Source organism: Alligator mississippiensis, chromosome 11, assembly GCF_030867095.1.
Source record: "Alligator mississippiensis isolate rAllMis1 chromosome 11, rAllMis1, whole genome shotgun sequence".
Lineage (NCBI taxonomy): Eukaryota > Metazoa > Chordata > Crocodylia > Alligatoridae > Alligator > Alligator mississippiensis.
Window position 1 is genome coordinate 42,390,664 of NC_081834.1, and position 20,319 is coordinate 42,410,982.

General features: G+C 50.5%; 1 protein-coding gene across 3 annotated transcripts; it reads left to right on the top strand.

The window, feature by feature from the left end:
* The first annotated feature begins 3,329 nt into the window (after positions 1-3,329).
* STOML1 (stomatin like 1) lies at positions 3,330-18,911 on the top strand. 3 transcript variants are annotated; one of them, XM_059714894.1, is made up of 8 exons: positions 3,330-3,583; positions 4,250-4,633; positions 7,509-7,615; positions 11,356-11,505; positions 13,406-13,609; positions 14,040-14,268; positions 15,482-15,709; positions 17,474-18,911. In XM_059714894.1, the coding sequence occupies exons 2-8, from the start codon at positions 4,486-4,488 to the stop codon at positions 17,674-17,676; spliced, it is 1,269 nt and encodes a 422-aa protein (XP_059570877.1). In that variant the 5' UTR covers positions 3,330-3,583; positions 4,250-4,485; the 3' UTR covers positions 17,677-18,911. The 3 variants fall into 3 exon arrangements, with proteins under 3 accessions (XP_059570877.1, XP_059570876.1, XP_059570878.1); XM_059714893.1 differs by lacking the exon at positions 3,330-3,583 and adding an exon at positions 3,590-3,915; XM_059714895.1 differs by lacking the exon at positions 3,330-3,583 and having other exon boundaries at positions 4,326-4,408; positions 4,494-4,633.
* Positions 18,912-20,319: the final 1,408 nt, after the last annotated feature.

Here is a 20,319-nt window from a genome sequence, read left to right on the forward strand (position 1 = left end):
CTGCCCTGCGCCCGGGGTGGGCTGCTGGCTGCCTCCCCTCCCCTCCCCGGCCCGGCCCGGCCCGGCGCGCCAGCTGCAGCAGGGTGAATGGCACAGACAGGGCAGAGCGGCTCGTGCAGCGCGCTCTGCCCTGCTGCACCTTTCCGTTGTGCCCAGGGGCAGGAGGGCAGAGCACCAGCCCATACCCTCAGGCCCAGCAGCCTGCCCTCGCACAAGGAGAGCTGCAGGGTTCATTTGAGGGGATGCCGGGAATCTGCCTCTCCACGTCCATTCTCCTGCCCTGAATCACCGAGGCCTCCTGTGTGCGGGGGAGCATGGGGCGCTGCAAGGCTGGGGGTGGCTGTAGTAAAGCCAACCCCACATGAAGCCTCCTTCTCCTGTGCTCTGGAGCCTTGCCCCTGTACCACGGGGAGGCACTGGCAGAGGTCACCCCCAGCAGCGCTGTCTGGACCTCCCCCATCTCTCTCCACCACTGTCCGCTCTTCAGGAGACAGAGGATTCAGTGGGCCAGGTCACCCCCAGCAGAGCTAAGGTGAATGCTTGCACTGTGCTGGGGGTTATATTAGGAAATGGCTGGGCCTGTTTGAGCAAGAACCAACCCCTTTCTCTGTATTCAGGTCCTTGCATGTTACAGGGGAATCCCGTGATTGATGGCTTTGTATCTGCTTCTGCAGAAGCTCTGACAGAGCCATCCCCCGGGGGCATTCGGCCCAGGACCCATTAGATAGAAATCCCTGCCTGCCAGCAACCCCATTGAGTGGCTGATTTTCTGGCTGGCACATTTATGTCTGCTGTTCAGAGAACCCAGCCCCTGGCTGGCACCCAGGCTCTGCCTGTGCTAGCTGTGAAGAGTTTTCCTACCCGTGAGTAGTGTCTAGGCACTGCTGTCATCCCCTGAGGTCTGAACCACTTTGCTGGGAGCACCCCAAGGCCTGTTTGCAGATGCAGGAGCCCCTGGGAACCAGAAGGGCACAAAGCTGTAACCAGGGGCTAGGACAGTGAGATAAGCACCTCGCTGCCCCGTGCTACCGAATTCCTACTTCACAGTATATGAAGATGCAGGGCCAAGGGCTGGCTCCTAACTAGCACTGGCCTGAGAGCTGTGAGGCTTATCTGCTTCCCTGGGACTCCTGCAGGAGTTGGCTACAAATGTCCAACTCGGGATCCATAAAATTCTGATTTATTAGGCGGATTGAAACACTGTAATGAGTTAAATCATAAACCTTGGGCCTGGTCCACACACACACACACACACACACACTAGCAAGGTACAGAGTCAGGTATACCTATCCTACAAGCGCTGGAGTCTGCCGTTGATGGCCAGTCGAGGCTTCTTTCAGTGTGGTGTTATCCTCCAGAAAGGGGTCGCCAGCTGGTCCTTCTGGCTGGACAGGTCTGGTCGAGTTGGAGATCAAGAGGGCGCCACTGAGGGTCACTTTTCACTGCCTTTTATCTGTCCCTGGCAGACATTGGTGACTCCCCAGTTTTCAGGTTTGCCCAATCCAGGGGTCGTTGATCCTCGTGGGACTTCCCCCCGCTCAGTGGCTACTGGACGGCATTTGTCAGCCCCAGGGGTCGTCCGCATGTACATGCAGGTTTGGGAGTCTGTTGATGAATTTTGAATAGGGCTCTGGGAGTGGTCGATCTGGAGATATTCAGCCCAAAAGTTGGTCCCCAGCGTTGATTAACTCAGGCCAGGGCTTCTAGCCCTTGATCAGTGAGGTTTAGAGATTTCTCGGTTGTTACATTGTCTTCTATTGAATTCTTCGTTGCTCTGCAGTGTCCCAGGTGTTAATTGCTGTCTGCTGCTACAGTGTTACACATTCAATCACTGATTCACTAGCTCTTTCAGGGGCCAGCCTGATACAGGGAAGGACAGTTTGATTCCTGCCCTTATTAACATTGTTACAATGTATAACTTACTTATGAAACTAAAACACATTTAGTTGAAAGATGAAAGGTGAAGAGTATAAAATATAAGCTACAAATGCCATGGTGCACAAATAGATAAAAATACCAAACTACAAGGAGAGATACAAAATGCACACATACAAATTTTAAAACACAATTCCTTATCTTAAAGTGAAAGAGAGAGGAAGGAAGAAAAGGTAGAAAAAGAGAAACATATCCAAAGAGGGGAGAGCAAATGCAGGCAAGAGGAAAAGGGGGCTTTCTACACAGGGACCTCTGCAAGGAACATGAGACCTGGGGCACTTAGGCACAGAGGGGGACACTGGGAAGGGGACCGGCTGAGCCCTTGGTGTAAGTTGCCTGTAGCCCCATAGGAAAGAAGCCACTTCCAAATCCCCAGCTTCAATACTGTGGGCATCACACCAAAGAAGTCTTCTTGAAGAGAAGCAACACACCCGTTGACCTGGAAAATATATATACACCCAATCCCCCCACACACATACACACTGCCAAAGGTCAACTGGAATATTTGTCCTTCCCCTAGGACAGACCCTTAGGGGCATAAGGGAGCGAAAGCCCAGAAGCAGCTCCCATCTGGGTTTCTGAAGTCCCCTTGGGGACATGGTACAAAGCATGTGTGTGAGAGAGGTTGATATTGGGTGGATTTCAGGCCAAACTGCAGCACTTGGCTCTGGATTTTACAGTTCCAGCTTTATATATCTGGGTGCAAATGGATGTCCCTGGAAACTATGGCTTGTATTTATTTATGGTAATGGTTAGAGGTAAGGCCTCTTTGTGCCAGGGGCTATGCAAATTGGTGCAGGATGGTGAAAAGAAACTGCCTGTGGAGGGACAGACATACACTGGCCTGGCAGGGTCTGGCAGGGGAGATAATGCTAGTGACAGCTATGGGTGGATGAATTCAGTGTCGGTGGTCACAGCATCACAGATGCATGCTGCATGTCACTTTTGGGGGGAGCCACCTTCACTGACATCTGCAAAGGTGTTCAGCTTCCCCCCTGGCCTCAGTCTCTCTGTGCTTCCCTGGTGCTGCATGGGGAAGATGCTTCCCTGTCTCAAAGCAGGGTAATGTCGCTTGATTGCCCTGAGGTTCCTGCAGTGGCTGGCCCGCTCTATATCTGGCATGACAGCTGCTGTATAGTTGTCCCACAACCCCTCCTGCATGCACAGTGCCATATCTAGACTCCTTGTAGCCCTGGGCAAATTTTTAGCATCAGGCCAGAGATAATGATGATAATAATCAGACTTGTTGCAAAAGTCTTTATCACATCTGCGGTATATCTGATGTCTTTAAATAGTTCATTCTCAATTGATAACATTGCCAGTCCCTTATACGCACAATATTAAAACTTTTTGTTACAACTGTAATTAAAAAAAAAAAAATTAGGGCCCCCTTTCTGACCCGGCCCCAGGCAGCTGCCTGGTTCGCCCATGCCTGTGTGCAGGTCTGTGCATGCATCTGAAATCAGTAAATATTTGCAATATAAGGCAAGGATCTCCTGCATACAAAGCGAGAGGGTAGCAGAGAGTCCTCCAGATGGCAGATGGAGCAATTCTGCAGCTGGTGAAACCAGTCTCCTTTAGGCAATGCACCTTCCTCTTCCTCCTTCCGTTCTGGGTAGCCACATGACAGCACAGCAAACCAGGAAGGGTGAGAGCAGCTGCATCCCAGCCTGGGAGGAGGCAGAGGCTCCCATCCTCCCTGCTTGGGGAGGGGGGAAGAGGGTTTAGAGTGGGATCAGCCCCTGGGGTAGAGAGGAAACAATATTGGATAAGAAAGCCTGACGGGGCCTGGGACGGATTTGCTCTTAGCAAGGGTCGGAGTGGTGGGGAGGGATCCTGTAATGTAGGGCTGTGATCTCTCCTGATTAATTAGGAATGATCACTGATCTAAAGCATCACAATTGCCCTGGGCCTGGTTTTAGTCTGGATGCCTGGCTTTTGTCCTTCCATCCTGGAGCCCCGCTGGCTGTCTGCTAAATTGTACGTAAGGGCATGAATTTGGAAACAAGCATGGAGCTGATTCTGTATCTACTGCTTGAAAGGGATGCCCAGTGCAAGAGTCAATCAGTGCATGGGTTTCTCATGCGGAGGGTTGCTTTTAAAGGAGCTTTCTTTTGTATTGGAGGCTGGTTCCTGGTTCCTTTCTCTGCTGCAAAACAGCCTTGTGCTCGAGAGAGTTTGGAAAGACTGGAAGAGAAAACCTGCAGCTATTTGCAAAATGCAAAGGCTCAAGCAGTGCTTATGGGCATGTGTTGAACTGAATGGGTGCTGATGTTTGTGGATTACAGGCTGATTCTTTTCTTTGTATTTTAAGGCACAAGAGAGGAAGACATTGACTTATCCTGCTAGGCTTAAATGGCACTCGATGGGCAGAGCAGATGCAGGAGTGAGGCAGTCCTGAGAGCTGGCATTTTCCTGCCACAAGGCTTCTGGATTCAGAGGCCTTGGCTATAGCTGTGGACAGTAACCTGAGGTATATGCTGACTGCCCTGCAGAGGCGGAGAGGTAATTGTACAGGGTCAGGGATAGGTTTGACTGGTAACCTGGACCATGTTCAGCCGGTCAGGATACCAAGCCCTTCCCTTGGGAGACTTTGACCGCTTCCAGCAGTCCAGCATCGGGCTCTATGGATCTCAGAAGGGCTTCTTTTCTTTCGGGCCTGCGCAGGACCCAGTGGCTCAGAACCAGAATACAACAGGTGAGGATGGGCATGGGAAATGAGGGTCCACGGCATCATTCATGTGGGTTATTATAACTCCTGGGTATCTGAGTCCCCCCTTGTTCGCATGAGGCTGAAACTGGGGGGGAGTGAGAGCAGAATACGGCCTTATTATTTTGGCATTCGGGTGCTGGAAAAGTGTAGAGTGAAGGGGGGTGCAAAAGGAGGGAAGGAGGAGGGCCCTACCTATTGACTGTGCTAATTCTGCTCTCATATACTGTATATGACATATATGCTCTGTGGCAGGAGTCAGGTCAGAGCATGGCCCTGTTTCCATGCTTCGAGGTGTGCGGGTGTTTGCTTTCCCTGGAAGGCTGCTTTCCCAGTTTCAGCCTCTTGTAACTCGGGGGAAGCCTGTGGGGTCAAGGTTAGACTGCTCAGAGTTGTATCTGGCCAGTTCCTCCCCTGGGTGATGGCAGCACACATTGCAGCAGTGGCCAGAGGTTTGCTGCTGTGGGTGGAAGATGTCACCTCTGGTTTTTGCCAATGACAGGCATGTCAATTAAGGGAGGTGACACCATGTGCCACCACTGCACTCATGGCCATCTGGGCTGACTCCTTGGGTTTCAGGGGATCCATGCTGGTGGGACCTAGCAGGCTGAGGTCTGTGGAGTTTCATCTTCTCCAGGCTTTTGGGGCTGGTGACATTCTGGAGGCACCCTTGTCTCTGGGAGTGGATTCTGGGTACTGGCTTCCCTCTCCAGGGTAGTGCTGATGGACACCCCCAGGGTGTTTTATAGTTTCGTAGTTGGTAGGGTCGGAAGGGACCTGAGCAGATCATTAAGTCTGACCCCCTGCCATGGGCAGGAATGAATGCTGGGATCATATGACCCCAGCTAGACCCCCAAGGTAGGAGCAAGCACCACTTCCCTTGGAAGTTGGTTCCAGATCCTAGCTGCCCTGTGAAGTAGTGTCTCCTGATGTCCAGCCTGAACCTACTCTCAGTCAACTTGTGGCCATTATTCCTAGTTACTCCGGGTAGTGCTCGGGGGAACAGGGACTCTCCCATTCCCCGCTGTTCCCCTGGTAAGTTTCTAAATGGCCCAGATCCCCTCTCAGCCTTCTCTTGTGGAGGCTGAACAGGTTCAGGTCCCGTAGCCTCTCCTTGTAGGGCCTGCCATGCTGCCCCCTGACTATGCAAGTGGCCCTCCTCTGGACCCTCTCCATGCTGTCCACATCCCTCCTGAAGTGCGGTGCCCAGAACTGGATGCAGTACTCCAACTGCGGCCTGACCAGTGTCGCATAGAGGGGGAGGATCACCTCCTTGGACCTGCTTGTGATGCATTTGTGCATGCATGACAAGGTGCATTTAGCCTTACTGACTGCATCCTCACATAGGTGGCCCATGTTCATTTTGGCATCAATAATGACTCCAAGATCCTTTTCTGCCTCTGCACTAATGAGAAGGGAGTTCCCAGCCTGTAGGTATGCTGCTGGTTCTTCCAGCACCTTGCACTTGTCAGTGTTGAATCCCATCCTATTCTCATCCGCCCACCCCTGTAACCTGTCCAGATCTAGTTGTAGCCTGTCCCTCCCTTCTAGCATGCCCACCTCTCCCCACATCTTAGTGTCGTCTGCAAATTTGAACAAGGTGCTTTTCACCCCCTTGTCCAAGTCGCTGATGAAGATGTTGAACAGTGTGGGCCTGAGGACCGAGCCCTGAGGGACCCCACTGCCCACATCCCTCCAAGTTGAAAATGACCCGTCCACCACCACTCTCTGGGTGCAACCCTCTAGCCAATTTGCCACCCATCTGACTGTGTAGGCATCAATGCCACAGTTACCTAGTTTTTTAATGAGAATGGGGTGAGAGACAGTTTCAAAGGCCTTCCTAAGGTCCAGAAAGCCTACGTCCACCGCGACACCTGCATTCAAGGATTTTGTGACCTGATTGTAAAAGGCAACCAGGTTGGTCTGACACAGGGGTGGGCAAAATGTGGCCCGGGGCCAAGATGTGGCCCGCCAGGCCATTCTATCTGGCCTGCAGGGTCTCCGCAAAATTAAGAAAATTAATATTTGTGTGCCCCTGGGTACCTGTCATGCGGCCCTCAATGGCTTGCCAAAACTCAGTAAGCGGCCCTTCGCCCGAAATAATTGCCCACCCCTGGTCTGACAGGACCTGCCCCTAATGAACCCATGTTGATTGCCCCTGAGCATAATCTCCCCTGCTGGTCCCTTGCAGATGTGCTCCTGGATAATTTTCTCAAAGAGCTTCCCCAGGACTGAGGTAAGACTAACAGGCCTGTAGTTCCCTGGGTCCTCCTTCCTCCCTTTTTTGAAAATGGGGGACCACTTTGGCTTTTTTCCAGTCCTCTGGCACCTGGCCAGAGCACCACAAGTGCTCGTAAAGCCGTACCAGGGGCCCCGCAACGACCCCTGCCAGATCCCTCAGCACCCTGGGGTGGAGAGCATCTGGACTTGCTGACTTAAACATGTCCAGCCCCTCCAGAAGTTGCCTAACTAGGTCCTCCCTGATGCTAGGCCTGGCGGCGCCTCTCCTGAGTCGGTCCTGAATCCCAGTGGGGGAGATGTCCTGGTCTCTGCTCAGAAAAATGGAGGCAAAGAATGTGTTAAAGAGGTCAGCTTTTTTCTCTGGTGCAACTGCCAGATTGCCAAGCGTGTCCTGCAGGGGTCCCACATTACCCAGTGCCTTCTTCATACTCCCTATGTATTTAAAAAAGGACTTCTTGTTATCTTTGATCCTGGTGCTAGGAAAGAGATGTACAATGTGGGTCTTGTTGGTTTCCAGTCAAAGCTCACTGTTGATTTGCATGGCTTGCTGCAAACGGGGTCTTATGGCCTAGTGTTTTCCTCCACATTCATTCCCACCTCGCTCATCCTGTTCTTGCTACAGATTCTTCCCAGGGCTGGCTGTCATGGATCTGCCATGGGATTGTCACATTTCTGGTCTTTCTGCTGATGGTCATCACCTTCCCCATTTCTGGATGGTTTGCTTTGAAGGTAAGCGGGAAAGAATAACTTGTGCAGGGGCCAGGAAAGCAGGCAAGCTAAATTGTCCACCCTCTGGTCCTGGTTACCTGGGTGGGCCTGGCTGCCAGTGGCCTTACTGCTTCAGGCTGGCTCCAGGTTCCTGCATGGGTGTGGACTAAACAGGAGAGATGCCTCTTTGGCCAGTCCTGGGTCCTTGTTTGCTCCTAGTTTCCTGTTCATTGCATCCTGCTTGTTGGCTTCCTGGCTTCCTCCTGGTTCCTGCCTATCTATTCTTGCTTCCAGACTCCCAGCGATGCTGGTACCCCTCACTCCTGACCCGCAGCCCTCTGCCTCCCCTCAGCCCTACTGGTGCCCCTCCTGACCCATATCCCCTAACTCCCCGGTGCCCCTCACTCCAGACCTGCAGTCCCTCATCCCTGTCAGTGCCCATTAGTCCCAACCCACAGCCCCCTGCTCCCCCCCAGCCCTGCCAGAGGGGTTCCCCAGCTGCCCCTGAAGGACTCCCCCCTTCCCCTGCTGGAGGGGCACGTGTCTCTGGGCAGGCCCCGCTGGCAGCAGCATGCAGCTGGTCTCACTAGCAGCACTGAGAGCTGCCTCAGACCCCACTTCTCCGCTGAATCCCGAGCACCCAAATACCTTCCCCCAGTGTAGCACCTGCCCTGCATCTCCACATACTCCTTCCACACACACATCCCCTCCACACCCCACCCTCCCCCCCACACACACATACCCCATGCAGCCCCCCCAGACAGTCCCTAAGCCCTGGCTCTCCAACTCCTGCCCTCCATAGACTTACCTGCATCTAGCTGCTGGGGCCGCTCCCACCACCTTGCCTTGGTGTAGGCTGGCCATGTGTGTGCGCGCACGCAGATGCATATGGTGCTCCTGCCTCCCATCAGCCTCCCCCCGCACCCAAGCAACCTCTTTCAGGCTGGAATGCTGCCAGCCTGCAAGGGGAACCCATCGGTTCCTGCGGTTTTCTCCTTTAAAGGGGAAAATCTGTGATTTTCTCCTTTGAAGGAGGAAATCCACCTTTTTTCCACAGCAAACAGAAAGCTTGCATCCCTGATCACCCATGTCCTGGTCCTGTCTGCTTCAGACCCCCTGGCTAGTGCCACTGCTCTGGATCCCTGCCTCCTATTCTTGACACCCTCAGCCCATGGCTATACACAGGGAAACTGCCAATGCCCCTTACACACCTCAGCTTCCTGGGCCACCTGCCCCTAAGCCCCTGGTACCAGCTGGGAGCCTTGCTTCTCTGCCCTTTCCTGTTCCTGATCCCTGGGCTATGACTCTCTAGGATCAAGCCCTGGCTGCCTGCACCTCAGCTGTGCCTCTGACAGCTCACTTCTATCTGCACAATGCAGGGGGAGGCCTGCTGGGCAAAGGCAGTGATGAGATTTTCTCTTCCTAGAGCATTTTCAGCCAGTGCTGCTACTAGGCTGCACACTGCTGACGTTTCTCTTATGTACCTGTCACCTAAAACTCTGCCCCTGGGAACAACAGTGGTATCTCCTAATCCGGGCATTTTCTTTGCTCAGCCCCAGAGACTCAGCTGTTTAGACTGGAGCCAAGATGTGGACTGGAGGCCAGAGTCTTTCTCATGTGAGGTGTTGCTCTACAGCAGCGGTGTCAAACTCATCCAGCTCTGCAGGCTAGATGAGTAGTGCAGGCCGGATCCAGAGCACAGAGCTGTGTCCTCTGGCCCGTGGGGACAGCAACATTACTTAGCACTGCCATCCCTTGAGCTGCAGCCAAATTTCTGGGCCTGTGGGGAGTCTCACAGGCCATATGACATGGCTATGCAGACTGGATGTGGCCTGTGAGCTGTATCTTTAACCCTCTGCTCTAGAACAAAAGGTACCTATTGCCACATACAGGCTTGTTCCTGGCTTGTCTATAGGATACTAAATTGTGGGGTGAAGTGAACAGGTTGGAACAGTGGGCAGAACTCAATAGGATGGAGTTCACCAAGGACAAATGCAGAGTGCTGCACCTAGGGTGAAAAAATATCCAGCACACCTACTGGCTGGGAAGTGACCCTCTCAGCAGCACAGAAGCAGGAAGGATCTCGGAGTCATAGTGCATTCCAAGATGAACACGAGTCGTCAGTGTGACGAAATCATTGGCAAAGCTAACCGCACTTTATCATGCATCAGCAGATGCATGACAAAGAGAACCAAGGAAGTGATACTTCACCTCTGTGTGGCATTGGTCAGGCCGCAGCTGGAGAACTGCTTCCAGTTTTGGGCACTGTACTTTAAGAAGGATGTGGATAACCTTGAGAGGGGTCAGAGGAGGACCACTTGTATGGTTAGGGGGTCTGCAGGCAAGGCCCTATGAGGAGAGACTGAGAGACCCGGACCTCTTCAGCCTCTGCAAGAGAAGGCTGAGAGGTGATCTTGTGTCTGCCTACAAATTCATTAGGGGGACGCAGCAAGGGATCTGAGATGCTCTGTTCACCAGGGCACCTCTTGGGGTAACAAGGAACAATTTTCACAAACTGACAGAGAACAGATTCAGGCTAGACATCAGGAAAAATGTCTTCATGGTAAAAATGGCCAAAATTTGGAATGGGATTCCAAGGAACGTGATGCTCTCCCCTACCTTGGGGGTCTTTAAGAGAAGACTGGATAGGCATCTGCCTGGGGTCATCTGACTCCAGCACTCTTTCCTGCCCAGGCAGGGGATCAGACTCGATGATCTGTTGAGGTCCCTTCCGATGCACCTAGCATCTATGAATCTATGACTTTTCAGCTAAAGACCTGAAAATGTTTTGGAAAAATAACAAATTAAGTCTCTTGTACTTCTCTGTGGTAGAGGCTTTTGTCCCTGTTTAATGGGTGAGGAAAACCAGATGAGAGGGGCCTAGGAACTGCCTGTGTGATGAGCTGAAGCAATGCTGAGAAGCTAGCTCCCCCCCACCCCTTTCACATGCTGAAGCCCAGACATGAAGCAGCAGTAGCCAGTTTAGTGTCCCTGAGCATGAACCTAGAGACCCTTTGGGCAGTTTATCTTGGGAGTGCTTCTTGGGGCACCCTCGGGGCAGAGCTCATTTGGGGACACTGTCTGAGTCCTTAGGCTTTGGTGCAAGCTGAGAGGGAGAGAGTGGGACTGGGACTGGGGCTGGCCACGGCAGCAGTATGGACAGGCCCAGACAGTGCAGGTGACAGGCCTAGGGTGACACTGAAAATTGCTGGCAGAGCTGGGGGTTGGATCCAGAGGAACCAATTTCTAGTTCATGTGATCTGAGCATTATAGAGCAAGGTGTGGCAGGGGCCTTTGCTGGTGAGCTTAACTGGCCAGCAGCTACTGTACACCATCTAGGAATGTACATGTATCATGGGCTGCCTTGGGGATTGGGAGTGAATTTATTTGACATAGCAGATGTAGGATTGTGCTTACAGAGTGCACCCCATCAGGAAACTCTGTGCAACTTACAGGTGAGCAACTTGTACTTCCATCCATCCTTGTTCCCAGTCAGGGCATCACTGTTGGGGCAAAATGCCCATCAAAGACATCAGATGTATTCTGATTTGTTTTATGTAATGAACCAGACACATGCATGCAGATAGCACAGTTCTCCTTGGGGATTAAACCCATGGCTCTCAGTACCAGAAGTGCATGTGCCTTCTGTTAGTTATAAGCGAGGAGCTCCTTTAGCTGTGTGGGTTGTTATATTCCCCAAAGGCCCCATGTTTGTTTCTTCTCCAGACCTTCTGCTTTAAGCACATACATTCCCTTTGCAGATAGTCCCTGCTTACGAGCGAATGATCGTCTTCCGTCTGGGCCGCATCCGGGCCCCCCAAGGGCCTGGCGTGGTCCTGCTTCTTCCATTCATAGACCAGTGGCAACGAGTGGACTTAAGGACTAGAGCTTTCAGTGTGCCACCATGTAAGGTAAGTCCACTGCCAAAGCCATCATAAGCCAGGAAGGTTTCTTTGAAGTGTGTGGTCATTTTTTGAGGCTTTGTGGGAGGAATCAGACCTGAAGAAGCATCACAGCCAAATTCACAGCCTGCCAAGTGTGCATGCTCTGCAGTTATATCCAAATGGGGAAAATCTGGCCCAGCTCACAAACCATTCTGGTGAATCAAAAGCAAAAATAATGAAATCACAGGCTAGTCTCCCCTATAACAGCAGGTTCTAAGGGGAAATCATAGGCTAAAATTATCATAAGCAATTAGTTATCTGGGTGACCTTACCTTCTGGGTGCCCAAATTAAGAGACAACTTAAAAAATCTTGATTTTCCACCCCTCCCCCCAAATTGCTGGTATAACCTCTGAATAATAGTCCTTTTGTGGTGTCTTTGAGTAAGTACCCAAAATTGTAACTCAGTTTTGGAAATTCTCCCTGTGGCTTAAATCTTGGGCTCCAAGCAGGTTTGTCTTCTGACTGGATTTCAAAATGACTCAGAGGCATGAGCCCGTTCTTGTGAGCGGAAGTGGTCAAAGTATGTTAGCTGCAGCTCTGTGGGCCCCAACCTGGGCATGTCCTATGCCATGGGCTGGGTGTTTCTGGGATGCGGTAGAATTTGGGTCTGGATAAGCACCCGGAGGTTCATTCAAGTATTTACTCAGCTCTAGAAAATTAAACGAGAAAGTCTGTTCAAATGGACTCCTCAAGGATATTTCAAGCACTTCCTCTTGCAGCTGGGGCTGAGAAAGACACAAGTAGAGCCCTTTGCACAGTCTGTCAGGCAGTTCAGTTTCTGATTCTGGTTAGCACCTAAATGTGTCATGAGACATGACAGTTAGAGGCAGGTCCAGAGGGGTGCAGTGGTGGAACTGCACTCCACTTTGGGGTTGGTCTACACCATGGGAGCCTCCTGGGACTTTTTAAAGTCCCTAAAGCAAGTGAATATTTTCTCTCCCTTCCCCTTCTTCCCCCAATCTGCCTTTCCCCTGCTGTCCCTGGGGACGAGAAAGCACCGGAGCCCTTCCTGTCCCCTGTGAGAGGGCTGGACTCAGTTGGGCATGCAGACAGGGGCAGCAGGGATGGACAGGGGTGGGGTTCCCCTTCCCCTCTTGCCACTGTCCCCTCCCCAGCTGATCCTACCCTCTGCTCAGCCTGGCTGCCTTTGGAGCTTCCTCGCCCATGAACAGTGGAGAAAGCAGCAAAGCAGCAGTGTCAGGCAGGGGAGTTGGGGGGGGGGGGGGGAGAGGAGGGGAAGGGGCCTATGAGCAGGAAGGGGAAGGGAAGAGGGATTTTCATCTGCTTTACAGGCTTAAAAAAGTTAGAGCTCCAGCAGTGTGGTCTGCCTGCACTGGTGGGGTGGAGGAGACTGGGTGCAGGTGGTGCACCCACCCCTGCAGTGCAGGCTGCTGCTTCTGCACCCCCTTTGGGGAATCCTGAATCCACCCCTGAAGGAAAAAGAAATGTAACCATAGTATGTGCTGGTGCTTTATTTTCTGGTGTTCTGGGTGGATTTTTGTTTGTTGGGAGTTTCTATTTTTGCTTTGTTCTTTTTCCCTATAAACTCCAAACATAAGGCTGGGTTGGAGTATTGGAGAAAAGAGGGTTTAGGATCTTTGTATTACATGTTTAAATGGCTAGGGCAGATAGGCCCAGATATCAGTGGTGATTTGAGGTGAGGGTCTTCTGTGGTGACAGGGGAGATTCATGCACATGGCAGTAGACAGATGGAGGGAAAAGCAGCAGCAGCAGCTGGGTGGAAAGTGCTACCCCACCATGGAGAGAGTAGCATCCTTTTGATCCACTGACCCCTAGAGTAAGAGACGCCCCCTGAGATGGGCATCTAGGCCTTGGGGACAGCCGTGCTACCTCTGTTCTTCCCAGCTGACCTCCAAGGATGGCGCGGTGATCTCCATGGGGGCGGATGTCCAGTTCCGGGTGTGGGATCCGGCGCTATCCGTCATGATGGTGAAGGACCTCATTGCAGCCACCCGAATGACAGCTCAGAACGCCATGACGAAGAACTTGCTCAAGAAGAGCCTGAGGGAGATCCAGACTGAAAAGCTGCGGATTGGAGACCAGCTCCTGGTGAGGAATCCCCTCACCTAGCTCCTGGGCTGTGACACTGGTGGCTCAGAGCTCGGCTGCAGCCTGCCCTTCACCATCTTGGTGGAGACGTTCCTGTACCTGTGAAATAAGGGATGCTAGCCCAAAGATTTCGGTCCAAATTCTCCAGCCAAAAGTGTGTGTGCCATTGGGTGCTGTCTGGGGTCAGGATGTCTGCTAAGCATCCTGGGGAAACTGAGACAGGGGGCTGCCAGGGCATGAAGGGGGTAAATGGACAGAAGAGAAGTCCTCAGATAGGGAATGGATGGCAACCTGCACAACACCTTCTCCTTCCATCCAACTTGCTCCAGCTTAGCTCAGTGGGGAAAAAGACCCATCTACTTACTCCTGGAATGTGTTGCTATTCTTACTAAGATCTGGATGCTCCTTTCTTTGTTCCTGATTTCTTTAGCTTGAAATCAATGATATGACCAAGTCCTGGGGCCTGGAAGTGGATCGGGTTGAACTGATCTTGGAGGCAGTTCTGCAGTCTCCTCAAGAGAGTCACTCAGGACCTCTGACCATGATGCCTCCTATCCCTGGACTGGAGGGGCTGGATAGCACCATTCAGCATTTGGCCATGCATTTCTTTAGCAACAGTATGGCAACAGCAGCCAATCCAAATGTTGCTCCAGAGACAGGTAACTAGCACCAGCCTTGCCTCTCCCTTTGCTCACAGCTGCATTCCTTTCATTACCATGTGGTCAGATTCAGAAGTCCTTACTTGGTTTTCTATTAGAAACTTCCCTGAGACCAGTGAAGTTATGCCAGGGATGAATCTGGTTCCACTGTATCCTTTGGGGAAATTGTTCTGCTGAGTAGAGGGAGAGAGTGATGGTATCTCTGGTCACCACTATGAGGTGAAGAGATTGAATGAGGACTGGGTCAGTGGGCTATTAGAGCACCTATAATTTATAGGCCTGCAAGGGACCTCAGAGGTCATCTAGCTTTGATAAAGGGGCTGGTGTTCCTGTCACCAAACCACCACTGACAGATGTTTATCCAATCTCTTAAAATCTTCCAGTGAAGGAGATAGCACAGTTTCCCTGGGCAGGTTGTCACAGTGCCCAACTTATGTGACATTCAGGAAGGTACTTCCTGTAGTGGTTGCTCATCTTAGGCAGAACCTTTTTATGGTTATCTTTTTATGATAACCTTGCAGATAGTTGAAAACTGGTGTCATGTCACCCGGTCATCTTCTCCAGACCCAACGTTCTCAGCTCCCCTAATCTCTGCCTTTAGGCTCAGCAGTGCTGGCAACAGAGAAAAAAAAGAGAATATATGTTTTTAATCATAAACTGTGTGTACAAAATGGGAATCTCAGAAAGCCACGTGGCAGAGGGGAACCACAGGTTAAAGTTTAGATGAACATTTCAAGCATCTGAATCATCTGGATCTAGGAATCTGCCTAGGAACCGGGACCTAGGAATTGGCCTAGGAATCTGGACAGAGGGTTTTATTGTGAAATGCCAAGTTTCTGGTTAATCTGTGAAGCCCATGGGACTTCTTAGAGAATTTTAGCTGTGTCAGTTTATCTTTAAGAGTTTTCCCTCATTTGTGACATCAAAAACCTCCCTGTCTCCACAGCAGGCAGTGCCAGGTTCAGCTATTTGCAGTCTGGTTTAAGCTATTAGTGACGGGGGTTGAGGAATGAAAGAAAGTGAATCCACCTAATGCTTCCACCAACCAAGAAATCGTTATTGGCTAAGCAGACCTTCTACTTGCTCAGGAGATCTCAGCTAGACAATAGCTTCTACATCCATGCAGCTTCTGAGCTGAGAGCTAACTTCACCCCGATCAGTCTGTATCCAAACCATCCCTTCCTTACCCCCTCCTTTATACCTTTGTTCTCAGCTGAAAGTGTGGAGACAGTGAATGAGGTGGAACCACCTGCTCCTACCATTACCACCACTACCACCACTGCTGCTACCACCAGAAGGAAACTGGGTGCTGAGGAGTTGCTGTCCACTGTGGAGCTCTTCCTGTCTGAGTCCTTGGTCAGCCAGGTTGGAGCTTCCTACCAGTTTAACATCCTACTTCCAAGTGGAGCCCGGAGCACCTATTTCATAGATCTCTCTACAGGTCACTATTACTGGTTCTCCCCTTGTTTGAGTGTCTGCTGGGTGGGTAATGTGTGTCCTTTCTAATTTTTCCACAAATACCAGGGGACTCAGTATTAGACCTGGCTGCATTTCCGCTCCCGCTGGAAAGTTTGGAGTTTTCGGTGAGAAATCAAGACGTTTATTCTTGAAGACTGCAACAGTGCCTCACAGTAGTTGTAGTTCAGGTGTTTTGCATTCCTATTCTATTCTGTATACCAGGTTTCCTGGTTGGAAGCAGTTCAAAGTCTCACCTCACAGTGCTTTGCATTGCCATGGTGCTTTATGGGAGACAAATCCCAACTGAGAGCCTGGCCTATCTGAGAGTATGGAAATATGAAGCCACCTCAGTTACAATTCCTGCAGGGACACTGCAGCAGCATTTCCAAATCAAATTGTTTTGGGTTTATAGTTGAAAACATTTTGTTTTTAGTAGGTTGATTTTTGACTCCCATCCCCCCAAAATCATCACCATATTTTCTTACATTTAACCTACAATTTTCCCACCAAAACTAGCTTGTGAAATTTGGGGTGCACCTTATATCTGAGAAAACTGGATCCCTGCGGGTCCAGAAATTTGGCAGTGGGGAAGTGGTGACAGCATTAATTGCTGCAGCTCTGGGAGCTCCAGCAAATAACATTGTCACCACTCCCTCACTAACAAACTTCTGGACCTGTAGGGAGGCCTCCAGCTAGATGACATGGCTTCATGCACTAGACTGGGCCAGGTGCCAGGTCAACTCAGCACACTGGGTTGGAGGCAGGACGTGGCCCCAGACCCAATGGGCAGCCCTGGATGTGGTGCACAGGGTTGGATTCTGCACTCTGGGTCAGAGCCAACACTGGGACCTAGATCTTGTGTGCTGTGTAGGGTCAGACTCAGTGCATTGGGTCAGAGTCAGTATATAAATATAAGACATAGCATGTGGCACAGGTTTGGAGCTGGTCTGGCGGGCTGGAGCCAGCACATGGCTCTGGGCCCAGCTCACAGGTCAGTCCATGGGCTTCAGGGCCGGCATCAGGCTTGGCTCCCTAGCTGCTGCTATTTGGTTTCTTCAGGGAATTTCTTTTCTGCACCTGTCTCTTAAAAAAAAGGTGCATATTATACATTTGGGTGTAGTATATGCAAAAAAATACAGCATTATTTCCAGAAAGAAGATATTTTTGGTGAAAAATGTGTTTTATCCAAAACCCCAATTTTCCATCAAAACCAACTTTGCTGGCACATGATGAGCTTTCCTCAGAGTAGGAATGAACTTCCTGTCTACCCGTCTGCATAACAAAATGCCAGAGCATGCAGTTGAGGATTCTTGTCTAATCCACAGCCTGCTCTATGGGGCGGCAATGAGAACACACTCCTCCCTGGCTGTGGGCCCAAGCACTCTGCCTGAGTAGCCTCAATCTCAGTCCTAGTGGCTGTGGATCCTCTTTGTCCAGTACTTCATAGCACTGTAGATGTGAATTGGGACTGTGTGGTCTCACCAATGAGAACAAGGAGGTGGACTTCCTTTCCCATCTAAACAGGGACAAGTTTGAGGGACACATTAGCATTTCCCTACACAGTTTCGCCATGCTAAGGAAGAAAAGACTCTTAAGTTTCCACAGGGATCAGGGCCAGCACCTTCCATTCAAGTTAAAGGTGCTTCATATGACCATGGAAAATGACGTCAGGGTTCTCCAAGGCGTTTGATGTGAAATCCCAAGTTCTGATCTCTCTCTCCCTTTCCCCTATGTCCATGTTTTACAGGCAGTGGGAAGGTTGGCTGCGGAGTACCGGAACACAACCCCGATGTAATCCTGGAGATGACAGAAAAAGACCTGCAGGCCTTCTTCTTAGGTGAACTCCGTCCTCTGACTGCTTACATGAGTGGGAGACTGCGAGTCAAGGGGGACCTGAATGTTGCCCTGAAGCTGGAGGAGCTCTTCAAGGCAATGAAACAACGTAGATAAAGAGAGAGAGAGAGAGAGTGTGTGTGTGTGTGTGTGTGTGTGTGTGTGTGTCTTTACGTGTGTGTGCATATATGAAAGATGAAGTGATGGTGGAAGAAGTGAAGAATCTGGCTTATGGAGAAAACAAAGGCTCCCAGGTCCTTCAGTTCTAGCGAGCAGTTTCTTTTCTGTTTCACATGCTGGGGATGTTGATCATTGCCCAAATGAGCAGGGAAAGAATCCTTGCATGGGAGCGCCATGAGGAACTGAAAATCAGATCCCAGCAAAATGCCCTTCGCATAAGGCTCTGATGAGGGAGGTGGGGTACAAGAGAGATCATTCCTAAGTCCACAGGCAGTTGTAGGGTCCCCATCCCCTGATACCTTCAGATCAAGACTGGAGGCCTTTCTGGGAGAGTGATGTCAAACACAAGCTCATGGGCTCAGTGTTGGGGTAGCTTTGATTAAAGTCCTGATCCTCTTTCTAGAAGAGGCCAGACTAGATGAACTAAAGGTCTCTTCAAGCCTTAAAATCTGAGTCTGAGAATGAGTTTGCAAAAGGGAAATCACCAGTTGAAAGGCCTGATTCTCAGCTGTATTTCAACCCAAAGTTCTGATTTTTGTAGATGAAAATGCCAGTACAGAACTGGCACCCAATTCTCCCTCCCTTGAAATTCACAGTATTCCTTAATGCAAGTGAATTGACATATATCCTGACTGGGGAAAGTGAGGCAACTATAGTCTCAATAGCCCACTGTTCTGTGGGGTGTCATGACCTGTGAGGTGAATTCCATAACTATCATTCATGCAAACAACAAACAACCCACTATCTTCCAGCAAGGGAGGTGGATTTGCAAACCTCCAGGACTGCAGTTACACATCCAACTGCTTGATCTGGGGCTGCAAAGATGCATCTGGATTTCTACCTACAAATATTTGCATGCAAGCTGATTTGCAGGTGCCTATTGAAAAAGACCATTCTTTAGACACTTTGAGTCATAAATCTCTACTGAAAGAATAGGAGAAGCAGCTGATGGGCATGTATTATAGTAAGGAATCTCTTCAGTTTCTTGACCTTCCATGCACAGGTTGTTTGCAATTAGTGGTTGCTCTAATTTGTGTTTCAAGTGTTCTGCATGCCTCTCATTAGGTGTAGATGTGGATGTGTACATGAACTGTACATATATTTATTTATTTTGTAATCTGTCTTTATATTAATTATTGATTTTCAATAAACGTGTTACATGTGGTCAGACATTTGATCGTGATGATTTGATCATTCATTTATGGTAAGTGGATGAGCTGGAAGCTATTCCTATTTGTTTGTTAGGTGACCAAAACACTACTCTCTCTCATTTCCCTATATGCAAATGAGGATAACACTTTGTGAAACACTTTGAGATCCCTGGATAAAATGGATGGGAAAGAACTAGGTTTTTATTATTAACAAGTGCATAATACATTTTGCTATGTAATCATTCTGATTTTGTTTTCTGTAGACTGCTGCTATAGGTTTCTGGTGGTCTTCCGATTACAGCAACAGGTGCCATGATACGATGTGATATGAGATCTATATAGCCTTTGGAGAGGGTATATCCACTGTGAAAACAGGGCAGCTACAAAGAGCTCTGGAGCTGAGCAGCCAAATCTGCTGTTGGTTTAAACCAATGCTTCATGGAAATCAACAGACGTATGAGGATCTGGCCTCAGGGTGGTGTTGATCTTCCCACAACATGTTCCTTCAGACTATAAGCTCTTAAGGTTGGAGAATGCCGTTAGCTGTCTGAAGAGCGCCCAGAATCATGAAGAGTTAATCTATTTGAACTCAGGGCATGTTTGCAAAGGTGATAATATGCACCTTCTTTTTAACAGACAAGTGCAGAAAAGAAATTCCCTGAAGAAACCAAATAGCAGCAGCTAGGGAGCCAAGCCTGATGCCGGCCCTGGAGCCCATGGACTGACCTGTGAGCTGGGCCCAGAGCCATGTGCTCGCTCCAACCCGCCAGACCAGCTCCAAACCTGTGCCACATGCTAGGTCTATATATACTGACTCTGACCCAATGCACTGAGTCTGACCCTACATAGCACACAAGAGGGTGCCTTGAGGTCCTTTCACAAAGTGCCCATGCAGTATAAGCACTATTAGTAGGGCTGTGTGATGCTTTGGGTGCTGATTCGATTCGGAGGAGATTCAGCCTGATTCAGTGGCCGAATCTCTGAATTTGAATTGAATCAGGGGACCAATTAAAAGGTCTGGATCGATTCAAAGCTCTCTAAATTGATTTGGAAAAGATTCAGAGAGCTTCGGCAATTCAGACAGTCCCCACCCACTGCAGCAGGGAGCTGGACCCAGACTCCATGCTGGAAAGTAGGGGGCAGGGAAGGGGGGGCTGGACGAGGGGGGACCCCTGCCAGGTCTCATCCCCTGCCTGCTTCCCCAGCCCCCCCCCCCCCAATGGCTGCCCTGCCTACCCCAGGTCCTGGTGCCCGCTGCCCCCCACTGCCCCACACTACATGGGTGGGCTCTGCTATGAGTCCCCTGACCTCCACCTGCTCTCCGAGCCCCCCCATGGCTGCCCCACCTGACCTAGCTCCAGCCCTTTAAGGAAAAAAACACCCCAGACTCACCAGCTCCTGCAGTGGTCTCGGGGCTTCTGGGGACTCA